At 35.7% G+C, this 15,259-nt stretch overlaps 3 protein-coding genes across 7 annotated transcripts in view; 2 read left to right on the top strand and 1 right to left on the bottom strand.

Moving 5' to 3' along the window:
• LOC135757468 (mitogen-activated protein kinase kinase kinase kinase 4) overlaps positions 1–3,690 on the top strand; it is a 78,636-nt gene extending 74,946 nt beyond the window's left edge. For all 5 annotated transcript variants that reach the window (XM_065272008.2, XM_065272011.2, XM_065272009.2 and 2 more), the window contains 3 exons: positions 83–242; positions 2,566–2,705; positions 3,360–3,690. In XM_065272008.2, coding sequence (XP_065128080.1) covers positions 83–242; positions 2,566–2,705; positions 3,360–3,443 — 384 coding nt within the window. In that variant the 3' untranslated portion in view covers positions 3,444–3,690. The remainder of the gene's footprint in view (positions 1–82; positions 243–2,565; positions 2,706–3,359) is intronic.
• Positions 3,691–4,764: 1,074 nt separating this feature from the next.
• On the bottom strand, positions 4,765–9,087 carry tmem129 (transmembrane protein 129, E3 ubiquitin protein ligase). Its single transcript, XM_065253839.2, has 4 exons — positions 8,628–9,087; positions 7,327–7,801; positions 7,099–7,258; positions 4,765–6,951 (listed from the first exon to the last, which is right to left on the bottom strand). The coding sequence occupies exons 1-4, from the start codon at positions 8,830–8,832 to the stop codon at positions 6,709–6,711; spliced, it is 1,083 nt and encodes a 360-aa protein (XP_065109911.1). The 5' UTR covers positions 8,833–9,087; the 3' UTR covers positions 4,765–6,708.
• A 660-nt stretch (positions 9,088–9,747) lies between these two features.
• LOC135735365 (uncharacterized) lies at positions 9,748–14,947 on the top strand. Its single transcript, XM_065253838.2, has 3 exons — positions 9,748–10,448; positions 10,892–11,080; positions 13,039–14,947. Exons 1-3 carry the CDS (start codon positions 10,043–10,045, stop codon positions 13,320–13,322), a joined length of 879 nt encoding a protein of 292 aa, XP_065109910.2. The 5' UTR covers positions 9,748–10,042; the 3' UTR covers positions 13,323–14,947.
• The last annotated feature ends 312 nt before the right edge of the window (positions 14,948–15,259 follow it).

Here is a 15,259-nt window from a genome sequence, read left to right on the forward strand (position 1 = left end):
TGGTGGTGAGTTTAGCATATCCAGGGAATGCTTACATCTTGAAATGAATATGAATATGAGTGTGCGTGTGTGTGTGTTTCAGATCCAGGGTTTGATTCGGCCTCATGCCATCATCATACTCCCCAGCAGCAGCGGGATGGAGCTGTTGCTGTGTTACGAGGACGAGGGCGTCTTTATTGACACCTATGGCCGCATCACCAAGGAAACAGTGCTGCAGTGGGGGGAGATGCCCGCCTCTGTCGGTGAGTTTCATATCACACTACTGCAGATTATATTAGTTAAGACATCCATGTTTCAAAAAGAATATACAACACTTACAAGATGAGAAGGACAATAAAAGTGATTTAATGAGAAATACACATTAGATGGGGAGATAAACAAATAAAATGTAAAATTTTTCAGTAAAACAGCTTGTAAATCGGAGAGATGTGTTGATGATGTGTGTTAGTGCTGGTAAAAGGTAAAATGGATTGTAGGAGGTGAAAGTAAATTGAAGGTACAGTAACAGACTGACTGATGAAGAGCAGAAGTCTGTGAGACTTCAGTGTCTGTGAATGAAGAGAAATAGTAAGGTAAGGTTTTGGATGTAAATGATCTGTGTTGCGAGGTTTGATGATTGTAGTTTTCTTCATGAAAGTCATCTGCAGGGGTAGAAGTAGGAGTTGGAGGAGTACAGAGCGGGAGGTGAATGTCTTAATGAGTTTTCGAGGGTCTTACATGTCTGCTGCTGATTTTCTTGTTACAAAGATGACAATGATTCTCTATAGTTCATGCTGATGAACTTTTGTTTAAGTATTTTTAGATACTCTTTCAATGCGTTTGGGATTTAAGTAGTATTGTTTATGGTACATTTTATTTTAACCAAGGATGGCACTTATCTTTATTAGATTTGATGGTTAAGTAAGAAGTAACAGGCCATTGAATTATTGTGCATTATTTTCAAATAATTCAAATGACTGCAGTCAATTATTCTGCTTTTTCCACGGTTCGGTTACCACAGACATTGCTGAGACATTGCTCTGGTGGTTATTTTAAGACATTTGACCAGTCAGGGGTGCATTTATTGAAAAATAATGCGCATCTATGGAACATTTCTCAACCAATCAGAGTAAGGCATTCAACAGCCCGTGGTATAAACCTTATGTGTCTATAGACCCCTTCAAGGTTTGTAAACATTAAATGACTATTGGGTGCTCGCGCAGCATGGGGTCAAACTGTTCATACCATTTAGGCTTTCTAGTTTAATCTAACAGGGCTGATATGTGATGACTTACCTGAAATGAAGTGAGCACTACAAACACAAGCCTCTTTGATCTTTGCATTGTCCCAGTCTGCACGTTGGATTGCTTGCAGTCACAGATGTTGTATTTTTTGAGATTCTGCAGCAATCATGAAAAACTTAACGGCAGACCTGGTGCGATTTTTCAAAGCCCACGACGCAAGTAGGCATTTTTGGCGATCCGGAATAATACGCAACTCAATCTGTTGTAATGACTTTTCTGACCCCGACATGTGACGTGAACTGTGAAGGGGTCTATATTTCAATATAGAAATGGTTTGCTCTCAGCATGGATGATGTAACACCTCTGTTGTGATCCATGTGTTGAAGTCAATAAATGCTCATCTGTCAGTGTGTAAAGTCAGCTACACAATTCACATACAGCTCCTTTCACATATACATTCTTTACTGGGGAGCAAAAGCCATTGAACTGAGAGCTGCCAAAACAGGGAACCTACCCACTAAACGCTGGACATCGCATAGACTTGCAGATCATGTCTATATTGGGTCCGTCGGTCCATGACCAATTCTGGACATCTATTCGATGTCCAAACTAGGTCCACTATTTGGATGTCATATTTACGGTCAACATTTGACCTGAGAACTGGGTAAGTTTTTTTGGACGTAATTTGGAGCTCTATGTATATATTACATGATTAGGCCTATGTGTTTATTTACAAATATCAGCATTGTTGGATCAACATGATTAATACATATGAATAGCCTATATTATTTATACAGTATTTTTTATCACAAACAAATTCATCTAAATTTACAATTTGTAATTAGTTTGTTATGTTAAAAGTCTGGTGGTTAGAGAGACTTGTTGTAAACCAGAGGTTGCTGGTTCGATTCCCACAGCTGGCAGGAAGTGACTGAAGTGTTTCAGTGTTGCAGTGATAGTTGCCCAGTATTTGTCTCTGTGTGTGTTCATGACTTGCAGTGGATGGGTGAAATGCAGAGACAATTATGTCTCTCACTTTATACCCTTACATGGAGGTCCCACACGCATTCATTTTTTAGATGGGCAGTAGCGTTACAAAACAACACCTTCGATGGACCGAATTTGGACGTCCAAAAATTACATGAAAAAGACGTCACAAAAAAGCTCAGAAACTAAATATTTTGTTTTTATGCTAATTATTAACTAGTGTGTGTGTCCACACCATGTCCTGATTCCGAGAAAGGAAGGCTAATCTCTGAATGAAGTAAATTATTTACATTGTAACTCCAGCTGTTTTAATATTTTTTGTAAAGTTTATTTATATTCCAGTGTTGTATTTCAGCCTATCTTCAGTCAAATCAAGTGATGGGCTGGGGAGAGAAAGCCATTGAACTGAGAGCTGCCAAAACAGGGAACCTAGAAGGAGTCTTCATGCACAAAAAAGCTCAGAAACTCAAGTTCCTGTGTGAGAGGAATGACAAAGTAAGATTTATATTGTCCATATTTTTGTATTTTATTTAACCACAATTCATAATTGTAATAGTGTGTGTTTATTTATATAGTGTGTGTGTGCGTGTATGTGTGTGTGTGTGTGTGTGTGTGTGTGTGTGTGTGTGTGTGTGTGTGTGTGTGTATATATATTCCTTGGTCTTGGGTCGGTCCATCCAGCTGCCCTAAGACATCACAAATTGTCCAACTTGTTTGTTTGTTTTGTTTTTAGTTTTTTTTTTTTGTAGGGAAAATTTTTGATGGGGGGGTGGCGCTAATTTGTAAATTCATATGTGCATTAGCGCTGGGCCCGAATATTTGAATAGTCATTCGGTGGGGTGACATCCGATGTAAAATTTTGTGTGTTCGTAATTACTGTGCTAATAATTCCTGGTATGGGAATTATTTGTTTGTTAAAAAAATGTTAGGCTACTTAGGCTACTAAGTGTTGCTGTGTTTTGTATCACTAGTGCAGTGTGTTTTCTGAGCATTGCTGTCTCGTGCTGTTCTTTAGTTTATTAAAATAGTTTATTCTGAATGTGTTTTTTTGATGGTGAACCGTCACTGTACTGAATGTGGTTGCATTGGCATTATACAAGGTAAGCAGCTGCATGATTTTATACTGAAACTTGTGTGTTTCTCCTGCAGGTCTTTTTTGCTTCTGTCCAGTCTGGTGGATGTAGTCAAATATACTTCATGACATTAGGACAGAACTCACTCTTCAACTGGTGATCTTTTGAATTCCAAACAGTTTAACTGGGTAAATGTAACCAAATTACTCCTTAGAAATCCCATACTGAAGACATTTCCCATCATTTCTGTATTCACTTGTAATTCTGTATCCACTTTTTATACAGTATATGTGTATATGTGTATATATATATATATATGTATAAGTATTATAATATGATATAAAACATGACAAATAAATGATGTTAGTTCAAATATAAACATACATATATAAATCTATATAAAATTAGTTCTGTCTGGCAGTGTCCATTTGTTTTTGTTTTTTTTTCTTTCAAAAACTGACTGTTATTTTATCACAATACCTTATTTTATCACATAATAACAACAACCATGGCTGGTACACGGTTTGGTGTGAAAGAAATTCTTACAGCAGTTAAGTAGGTTAATAACTTTCTTACAGTGTGTAATATTGTGCAATTAATTACATTTTTTTGTAAGTTAACACCAACACAGTACTACACAGTACTAAAATGATATTAAGAAGCATAGCTATAAACATTTAGCTTTATTTTCTTAGGTTTGAAATAAACAGCTGATCTTTCATTGTTTCTTTGTAATAGCTCTTCTAATCAAATCAAATCTAATAATAAAACAGTTGGCAGGACCATAATTATGATCAAAGTTATTAAATAAACAGACATTTTATTTTGAACATAGATATGTTTGGTGGGTCTGAACTTTACCATGTTTTAATTTCTGGTGGTATTTTTCAGCATGAGAAAGAACAATTTCCATCTGTTTATGTCTATGATCATCTGTTCATCCTATGATATGAATGTCATCAGTAGTCACATCATTAAAACAGTGATTCATGGATGAGTGTTTCTGCCAAATTGAAAAGGACATATTTTCTAAGAAATGTAAAAGGTTTATGTAGAAATAAATTATGTAATCAGACATAAATGGATTTCCATATTTATATATTACTGCATTTATGTACTGTGGTAATATGGGGAAGTGTCTTTATACAATACTTCAAGTATAGCTGTCAGTCTGTTGGTATGGTTGAATGAAGCCTTTTGAAGCTTTAAGGCTTTGAAAATCTTTTTTCTCAAACCTTTTTTTAAACTCTAGAAAGTAGCAGAATTGAAAGGTCAATTTGTTAAAAACGCAGCACCATGGGTACTGAGGTTGAAACCATCAGCACAATGGATGCAGAAAGCAACAAGGACAAATAGACTATGCATGTGCTACTGAAGAGCACTGTGATGTCAGGAAATGGCCCACTTATTCATAACTAATTTCCTGCCCAACATTTATTGAAAACCTCGGAATATTCTAGGTGTAAGAATGGCATACAGTCATTTTAATTAAAGTCTGTGTGAAGTGAGAATGTCAATATCTGTCAAATGTTCTGATTAGAAAAGTTGTACACTTCCACATTAACAAACCATGGAAACAAAATACAATGAAGTCAAGTTTGGCTATTGGTGGAGTCATTTTAAATTATGAATGCAGATTTTAAACAAAACCAATTACTTCTCATGTATATGGATACTTTATCTACCTATATAATGTTAGGAGTATTGATAAAGACGTTAAGAGTACTGACTGTTGTTTTTAGAACAGGGCAAGAAGATTTCAACATAAATGTGTGCACTGAACTAGATTTAAATGTATGTTATTTAAACAAGTCTTTATCTGAGGATTTCTGGTTCCCAGAATGCTTTGCATGAGGCTGCTATTTTTGTTTTATTCTGTAAAGAAAGACAAAGACTTCTTATTGTTTAATGTTTATTTAACTTTGAACAATTTATTGTTTATTGCCAATTTGCTGCATAACTACAGCACTACTTATGATCTTAACCTGGTGTTTGGATATCTGGGTTAGTAATATTGTAAAAATTTGCTGTAAAGGCTAAAACATAACTTATGCATGTAAGAATGTATATTAAAAAGCCCTTAAACAATGAAAGACACTCTCATTATAAATCTGCTCTTTTTAATTGAGGAATTTTTAAAGTTCAGAAACAGTTTTCCATAAGACACCATCATGTTAAAAATAATTACAAACACAGTCTCCAAAACACATCAATTATAAGAAATAATGCATTGAATTAAAATTAAATGTGCATAAATTATCGAATAAATTGTGAATCTCATTAATAAAGTTGTTTAAGAGAATTATGCAAAATAAGAGTTTTCAAATGCTAAGAATTTAAATGTAAAGTGCTGTCAGAATATTGTAAGCATTGTTTTAAAGGATGAACCCTCAAATACATGATAATATAAATAATTTTAAGCAGCACTAGAGAGAACAAAAGAACCTGAATTAAAACAAATATGCCAAACCAATGCTATCTCATGGCAATTTGTACATATTTACGAGGTGCCTAATTTACCACATTTGTAAATTTCTTGCTTTTTGTCCATTTGACTTAGTATTGGGGTTTCGCTATTGTTTTTTTCTAGATAATCATATGTTTTTGTACAATTCACTTCATACTAATTTATACTAATTAGCCAACTCATAAAATATATACAAATTCTCGTGAGATCAGGCTGGCCAAACACAAGCCACTCAAACGTTTGTGTTAAATTTTGAAATTTGGTTCCTTAGTCAGATGGAACAAGTTGACTTGACTTAAAAAACATCCAAATGGCTTTTAATGACAGCAGGAATCCTGGTGGTGGCGTAAGGCTATCAAACGTTTCTCTGTAAACATACTGAACTGTTTAAACACAGCCTGATTGATAAAATAAGAGTTTAGCACAACTACACTTTTTTGTTATATTTATTCTGATAAACACATACAGGCAAATGATAATGTAATTATATTTTGTGTAAAGGCCTGCTTTTGAGACCATTTTAATTTTTTTTGAATGGACATTTCCTTCTCCCAATGTTTTGGGCTTTTGAGCTTTTATGTAATTCCATTACTGGAATGAGATATTCTAATGAAATTAACCATACTGTAGTACTTAACCATCAGAAAAGAATTTTGTAGATGAACAAAATACAGTCACGTGAAAATAATATTACATTTGAGAGAACGTATGATTTTTGAGGTGTATGCTTAAGTTTTCTAAAAACTGTAATACCTTTAATAATGTTTAAAATTATATTTTCTTAAGAATGCATAATCATAAGAGGCACAAAGGTCTGATGTAGTTTTAAATTTGCTGAAATAAGTAGAGTCAACACGTATCTCATACTTGGAAATCCACTTAAAGTGCTTTATGTACAAATGCTCAGAAATACCAGGATGAAAGATATGCAGATATGAGAAGCAAATATAATATTCAATCATATTATGGGACAGACATCTAAAATGCAGAACTTGGCCCTGCAGGTGGGACACGGTACCCTGCTGCTCAGCCACGTCTCTGGCTGCTGCTGGTCCTGTCGACTAGCAAACCATTTACCCATACACGTAAGACACCACATGGGACGACAGTAACACTGCTGGCATTCACTGTCTTCCTGGCACAGTCGTACAAGTTTGACATTGGCATTGACTTGCATACATCCAATACATGCCTCAAGTTCCTACGATAAGACAGAAAATGATCAGGTGAGTCATAAGGACCCAGTCCAGTCACATGTTCATTATTTTGTTGTTTATATTTAATTTGTTTATATAATTACTGCCAGCTTTAGCAATATAAACACGTATATAAAATACAATGGGTTTACCTGTCCACTTGGGCAGCTGTAAACATCATTCATCATCACATACGTCTTAAAGGTCTCCAGAAACAGCTCACTCATTGTCAGATGGATGACTACATTGGCAGCATTCCTGATTGGTGCATGCAGCTTTTCTTGTAGCTCAACATATTCAGTAGATTTCAACCTGGAAGGGAAAGTACAGTAAATATTCTGTATCACGCAAGGACATTTAATGAGATGATATGAATTTACCTGATGTCAAAAGACTTGACTCTGGGATTGATACTGGCAACGGTGATGGTGACAATCTGCACAGGTGTGTTTAAATCAGGTGACAGGCTGTGATGTTTGGAATCTGTCACAGTCAAATGACAGTCCTGATGCAAAGCGACATGCAAGTGGTATGTTGAGACCTTCATCACCCAGGTATCGGTGACGATCACTCTTGCGCTAGGGGAACCTGAAGCAAATTTGTCAATGCGGCGAAATTCGATGTTAATGGAAGAAGCCACGGCCCTCCAGCTAGAATGTGGTAAGGCATGCACGCTCAGAGCTTTGCATATCGGATGATTGGCCCAGCCGTGTCTGGACCAATAGAAAGCCAGTGCACAACTCAAAAGCTGAATGGCCAATGAAACGCTCAAGTAGATTTGCCATCCTTGACTTGCAAGGTGGATGTATAAAAGATTTTGTTCGGGAGCAGCGAAACACATTCCTATGTAGTAACCTGCAACACATGATCAAAACAACAATTAGTGACAAATGTTAAGATAAACAAATTATATATACTAGTCAACATTTGAAGTGGATCAAAAACGTTTATCAAAGTTGTCCTAAGACAAGAACGGGTATTGGTTTTAAGACAACTTTTAGGAAAGGTCTTGATCCACTTCAAATGTTGACTAATGTATCTGTATGTAAATAATATATTTTTGGGGGGTTATGCATTTGACACTTTTAAAGGCATGTAATCCTCTAACTCCATTACACTCCAAGAGTTTATGTCAAAATGATGTCACTTTGGGCACTTGAGTTAAATGGATTTAAAGGGATACAGTATTCATGTTACTTATGTAAAGAACCTAAAATGGCTTGTGTCATAGAGGAATCTCCTATTTGGAGTAATTTGCATTTTGATTGACATCTCTAAGACATAAGCTCTTGGAGTTAATGGATTTAGAGTATTACATGTATTTAAAATGTTAAACTTAATGAAAAGTGTCAAATGCATATTTCCTCAATAGAGTCATGCTATGAATGTATTTTTATTTATTTATTTTTGAACATTTATGTGTTGATATGTTATCATAAAATCATTTGGTTAAATTGTTTAATAATAATAATAATAAAAATTCTTTGATTTTAAGCTTTGTGCTATGAAGATAAGCTTTTTAATGTATATTTATGCTTGTTTGGGCTCAACACGTGGAATGCACAGAGAGTTTAATGGGTTTGAATATCAACTTTACCGCAGTTGGCCATTCGAAATCACATGAATACAGAAAATGCATTGATAAATAATATGTATATTAAAAACCAATGTAATGTCATACCTAGAGGCAGGAAGCAATGCACGAGCAGGGTTAGTGTTGTTCTTTTAATGTGGTGTTGAATGAAGCAGATGTCTTCACTGCCCAGCCATCCCGCAAACATATGCTGCACAGTAAAACCTGCCGAACGAAACTCATTGGGTGTAAATATAAAGCAGAGAGTGAATACTGCATAAGCCAGACTGAATGTAGTGTCCGGCCTGTCCATGTTTACATCACAGCACAACAAATGTGAAGCCAGCCGCTGACATTTTCAAACGCAAAAACACAGGAACTCTACGTTAGATATACTCGACTAGTTTACACTTTTAACAAAAACATAAGTTTATTTGTAGTTAAAATGTGCTCGTAAATACATTTTAAAGCGGACTAACAAGCAAAAGCAAAGAATATGTTATAGCATGTCGCCAAATCCGTAACTGAAATCGTGATTCGTGGCGTTTAAACATTTCAAAATAAAAGCCACAGCAGCCAGTATGGGTCTGTTGATGGCCGTTTCTCAATCAGGCTGCATAGTGCCTACGTTAAGCCTGGTTTATTTAAGTTAACTGAGCACTTCATTCGCCAGTCATAAGCATGTTGCAACAATTTACGATTAACTAAGAATAAAAGTCTACTTTTTAATTGTTAATATTTTGAAATAAGACAGGCTTGATGACGTATGCAGCCTAGAAATGCGACCTCCGGAGGCAGCAGCGGATTTGAACTGTAATAGATTTCAAAATGAATAAACATATTTGTAAATATCTATATTCAATTAAAAAGTATACGTTTTGAAAAGTTAATTCAGTCAAATGTTATCAAATAAAAAAATACTTAAAAATATTTTAATAAATATTATTTCTAAAAGGTAGCGTAAACTACCAAGTGTGCTTATCGTCCTGCTGTTTCATATATTATCTTTCTGTTCTTCCCAATTTTTACTGGAAATGTTGTCCACTTTATTATTGTTACACACAAACAAATTATACATTATTTTATGTATATTTCATTAATGTTTGGATCACTTAAAAATGCTGCATGATTTTCATGATAAATCGTAGGTCATATGAATGCAATAAACCGATTGCCATAATCCTATTACTTACGAAAAAGCAAAAAGAGCCCTGAACACTGATTGACAGGCTGTCCATCCAATGATGTTGTAACCCTCAACAACATAACCAATGAGAGTGAGACATTCGAACGCCTGGAGACGGGACCCGGTCTTCTGATTGGCTGTGCTCTGTAGGGGCGGTGTGTAGCGCTTTGAGCGTCTTTGTCGTCCGTTTACTGGAGTCTGGAATCCGACAGCTATAATAATCAGAATGATGTCTACTGTAAACACTTTATTCTGAATAGACACTGTTAGTTAATAATTATATATTTTGTTTATTCGTGTAAGAAAGCAGTTGTGGGTTATATAAAATCAGAGAGAGATGTCGAACAATCGAACAATCAGACACTTCTGGAACGAGAAGGAGACAGATTTCCTGTTGCAGACATTAAAAGAGATGAATATTGATCGATATAAAGACGGGCGCAAGAACCGCAACAGTCTCATCTTCAGAAAGGTTTGCGCTAAACATAAAGCAGCAGGATACAGACGCTCGTGTGATCAGGTGAAACACCGCTGGAAAACACTCAAGTCCATTTACTATAAGGCTAAAAGACAAAATGTTACTAGTTCTGACGCCTTTAAGCATTTTGATACGATGGAAGAAATATTTGGACATAGACCTTTGGTTGTGTCAAAACAGACTAGAGCTGACATCGACTCTAAAGATGAATCTCCTTTGTCAGAAAGCAAGTCTTTTACTTTTGAAGGTGATGAATGTGATGAAGGTGAGTTTTATTTCCTTTAAAGTTATTTTATGTTCAAGTACTAGAAAAAGAAAGCTGTGATATTGCTGAATATAATATTATAAAATTAACTTATGTTACTGTGACCGTTTATTAATGTTAATTAATTGTGTTTATAGTTTTTTTTTTCATTATGTTATTGCTTTTTAATGTAGCCATTTTGTACATTTAGTTAAACACCTTGATTTAAATATCTTTCTATTTTGGACTAAACTTTGTACTTTTAAATAGGTGAATTTTATTGTTACATGCATACATCATCCTTTATTAGAGTTGCCATGACCCCACTTTACAGTGCACTGACTGAAGATGCTGCAAAAAAGCTTCTTATTACATAGACCATGTTGTTTAAATATGTACCATGCCTTAAATAAAGTAAACATTTAGTAGTAGCTTTATGAGTTTTAATCTTGTTTCTTTTACAGAAAATGATGTGGAAAGTGGAAATCAAGAAATCCAGACATTGAAAATTGAGAACGATCCTCTCAGCCTCACTCAACCATCACTTGAGAACATTGACCCTGTAGAAAGCTCAGCATCCACCCAGCCATCCATTTCTATAGAGATTACAAACTGTACACAACCATCCACTTCCCAGCAGACACCTGTTCAAGGTTTGATTTGTTTGTTCTCATTTGTTGAACAGGCTTGAACAGAACTGTCTTACTTTCTTTCTGGAGATCTTATTTTATATAGTACTATGTACTGTATTATACTGTGATATTGTGTCCATTTTTTGCAGCATCATCAAAAAGAAAAAAAAAAACTTAAAAAAGCTAAGTATGCTTATCAAGTACTAAGTACTGTAATATAAACATATAGATCAAGTGGAACATAGCCATTTATCTTATGTGAGCTTTACATCTGTGGTTACGTGACTAACACACCAGGCAACTGTGTAGCAATAAACAGTCATGGGAGATCAGGAAAATCTAGAAAATTAAAAAAATGGTTCATTTCAGACATGCAAAAGAGTCAAAGACATTTTTAGATTATTATTTTTTTTCTAGTTTTGCTCTGCTGTAAATTTTTCTTATCATTAGCCACTTTTGCACTATTGGGCCTGTGCGAGCCAGGGCTTCAAACGGGCCTCACGGAACCAATAGCCTCCGACCTCCAGCTGCGTAGCCAAAATCAAGACGCGTTTGCATTGTCAGGCCAATAGCGCAATTTAATTATTAAAACCTTTGAACCCTAACAAGACCCTTAGGGTCAATCTTAACACCAAGCCACATTTCTTTAGTTTAAAAACATAGTTCCCTTAGTTCCCAGATTTTGTGGATTTTCCAGATTTTCTGTCAAGATTCATATAAAAAAGAACTGGGCTTGATTCGGTCGTTCTAAAGAGGTGTAAACAATTTTACTTAAATAGTCCCTGCATGTGGGGGTAAAAAATGACCCCAATTGAAAATAAATGGGAAATGCAAAAAATTTTATTTTTATTTGTCAAAAAAATTCAATGCATCCAGAATAAACTGTAAATTTCAACACAGAAAAGTAGGCCTGGTACTAGAGCACAAATGCAATATAGAAAAGACATGCTCAATCACACACACACAAAGGTATGACTGCCACAGAGAGCATTTCTTACAGAAAAAATAGCCACAGATGCAAAATTGGTGGGCTCACACAGGTGCGTGCACATACACGTTTACACATACACACGCGTGCACACAAACAAGCTCACACACACACACACACAGTCACAGTCAAACTTACACACACATAAAGACACAGACACACACAGAGACACACACACTTATATTCATTCAAATTTCTGTGGCATTTTGTAAAAACAGACATGTCACAATGCATCAAAAAAATCTACTATTTGAAATAATATTTATTTTAAATGTCCTTTCTAATGTTTATATAAACATAAATTCACAAAATGTATCAATAAAGTAGTGATTTGAGTAGTTGGCCACATCCAGTGAAATGAATGGGTCTCTGTGGGCCTCTGCTTGTCAAAATGATTTATTTTCTAAACTATAATTCTTTTATGTTTTTTTCCTAAACACCTGATGGCTGAATTTAACACATATCATCAAGATCAATATTTAAAAACAATTTAAATCAAATCTAGTTCATAATTTATGTGAATTTTTTTACCCCAGCGGAACTATAACGTAGGAAAATCAAGTCTTATGAGGGTTAATTATAGTTTTTATAATAAAGTACTCAATGTAAAGTTAATTTTTTATAGGATCAGCTATGTCTGGCTCTCTTTCAAGGTTTTTTTTCTCCCAAGGACTTTTCTCCCACAGGGTGTTTCTCCTAGGAGGTTTTTTTTTCAACTCCTTGGAAGTCAGCTGACTTAAGCTTAACTTCAAACTATGTTACATTACTGTTTTCCCTTGTTTTTATTAATGTAAAGCTGCTTTGGAACAATTAAAGATTTGTGAAAAGCGCTATATAAAAAATTTTGAATTGATTGTGCACTTCTACAATGGAATCTTAAAATTCAAAAGATAAATATGAGTCTGATGCATGCTAATTAAACAATATTATATTACTGTATTACGGTCTAATAATATATCTTTTCTGTTTTGTTCTGCCTTCTATGTTTCAGATGTGTTTAAATGCAAAAGCCCTTGTTGCACTTCATTGCATGCACAGTATCAAAGCTTCATTGAAAGAATGCAACAGACACAAAACCTGTGGCTGGAGCGGCAGCAAGAACAGAGTCATGCCCGAGAGGAGAGACTCATCGCTAGAGTGCTTGCTGAACACACCCGCTCTATGGAGGCTTTAGTCAACCAGTTATTTGCAGGATTAAGAAGCCTCCTGCCCCATTCGAATCTACAGGCAAGTCCCACACCTATGCCTACACCACCAGATATCTTCAATACGTAACCTCATCATGTCAACAACAGTGCAGAGAACTGGCAACCAGCACACAACCCAACATCAAGCATTCCTTCTCAGGCTGAAGACAATTGACTTCACAAGATATCAGAGAGTGTAAAACATCCTGTTATGGAGCAATAAAGGACCTCATTAACATAATTTCACTGTGATTGTTAAGTTGTTCAAGATTCATGTCATGATCAGTTCTTTAAACTGGTTGTTGTTGTTCCAGCCTTTACATTAGGTGTATTACAGAAAGCAGGGTTACATTTTTGTTACATTATCCAGTGAGGTTGTAGGTTAAAAGCAGTCTGGAGTTCAGTCAATCTTAAGGTTTATGTGTGAGGAGTCATTTTTGACAAGGCTCTGAATCCCAGAGTCACCAAAGAAATGCATATCATACTTCTGTTACACCAGTGGTTCTCAAACTTTTTCAGCGTGCGGCCCCCCTTGTGTACAGTGCATTCTTTTAACGTGAGCGTATCTTTCGTCATAAACCCCTTTGAAGCGTTTGCAGCAGGCACATAATATGTGAAATGACGTGTAATGCATATAGGTTCACGTGATGCGCTGTGAACACATATTTTCATATGACAGGCAAAATACATGTTTTGACAAGCTTTGCATCATGCACCCTCCAAAAAGAAGTCACTGGCCGCCACTGCTGCAGTTGCTTATGATTTTGAAAGGTTTAGAAATGATAAAAAACACCATTGAGGGGAATAACAGCGTTGCTAATCAAACAAATGACTGTTTCCCGTTACTGACAATAAAATGCTGTGCGTTTCTATAATTGACTATAATTGTATTTTCTCCAGTGTGTGTTTGGGGCTTGGGGACGCATAACTGATCATGATTGGCTAAATTCCCATTGTTAGCCAACCAGATGTTCATGTACAGTCCGAGCATTTTCGCCAACTTGGGGACTTTGTCTCTAGATTTAGCAACTATCTAGACATTTTTAGCGACTTTATTTCAAGAAAGCAACTAGGACAAATCCTATCAACTTTTTCTGGCATGGTTGGAGAGTTTTGGACACTGACATGAAAGCACGTATTGTTCTCTCTTTTCAATGAGCAGCGGGTGCTGCTGCTGTGAGCCCCATCTCTGTCCCAAAGCACTCACAGGCAGCCCAGTCCTCCTCACACAGTCGCACACACTGGCATCGACAGAGCGATGGCAAGTACAACAAGCTCAAAGATAGCAGTCGCAAACACTGGATGTAAAATAAGCACTACTTTTCCATCGTCGGGGTGAAAGGCAAGAATGTTTAATGTAACGTGTTAGACGTGTAATTAGTTACTTTTATAATGATGTAACTCAGTTACACAAGTCTGCTGTTAGCAATTATAACACTAGCATATAGTTTTTATGTTTAAAGCTGCAATAAATAAATGATTTTTAAGTATAGTAGGCTGTCCTATATGTACACTTATCCTTGCATGTGCAATTCTGTCTGTATTTTTTTTTCTCCTCTCCGAATTGCCCTTAAGACATTTTAAGTTTATTCTCCCCCATACTGTTAGGTGAAATGTATGCCCATAAATAATGTACCTTTGAATTTGGCTGCTTAGTTAACTCTGCTTATTTTTTGAACACTCCATGTGACCTTTGTTTTAATAAACATACCAAGCAGCAATTTTAGCAGCTTTATTTTATTTGAGCAAATTACTTAAAGGGATAGTTCACCCAAAAATGTCAACATGACTTAAGTGGTATTTTACTAGAAAAGGGGTCCAGTTCCTGCTACTGTTCTGCTCCAACACCAGTCAAACACAACTCAACCAGCTAATCAAGTTGTTCGGAGTTACATGCAGGTTGTCGTGGATTTTTTTCAGGAGAATCAGAGGCGGTTGAGATGTAAAATTCTCTTCAAAGTATTTTATTTAAGAATTGTGTCAGACAGCTTGAAACACAATACTGGTCATAGGGTGTATACACCT

The sequence above is a fragment of the Paramisgurnus dabryanus genome, chromosome 16 (genome assembly GCF_030506205.2).
Source record: "Paramisgurnus dabryanus chromosome 16, PD_genome_1.1, whole genome shotgun sequence".
Lineage (NCBI taxonomy): Eukaryota > Metazoa > Chordata > Actinopteri > Cypriniformes > Cobitidae > Paramisgurnus > Paramisgurnus dabryanus.

Bases quoted from the DNA above. Each gene is read 5' to 3' on its own strand.
- tmem129 (XM_065253839.2), bottom strand. From the start codon at position 8,832: ATGGACAGGCCGGACACTACATTCAGTCTGGCTTATGCAGTATTCACT. The intron at 7,802-8,627 runs GTATGACATTAC...CATGTGTTGCAG, and splicing joins GCATTGCTTCCTGCCTCTAG to GTTACTACATAGGAATGTGT. The intron at 7,259-7,326 runs GTAAATTCATAT...TTTCCCTTCCAG, and splicing joins GTCAAGTCTTTTGACATCAG to GTTGAAATCTACTGAATATG.
- LOC135735365 (XM_065253838.2), top strand. From the start codon at position 10,043: ATGTCGAACAATCGAACAATCAGACACTTCTGGAACGAGAAGGAGACA. The intron at 10,449-10,891 runs GTGAGTTTTATT...TTTCTTTTACAG, and splicing joins AGGTGATGAATGTGATGAAG to AAAATGATGTGGAAAGTGGA. The intron at 11,081-13,038 runs GTTTGATTTGTT...TCTATGTTTCAG, and splicing joins CCAGCAGACACCTGTTCAAG to ATGTGTTTAAATGCAAAAGC.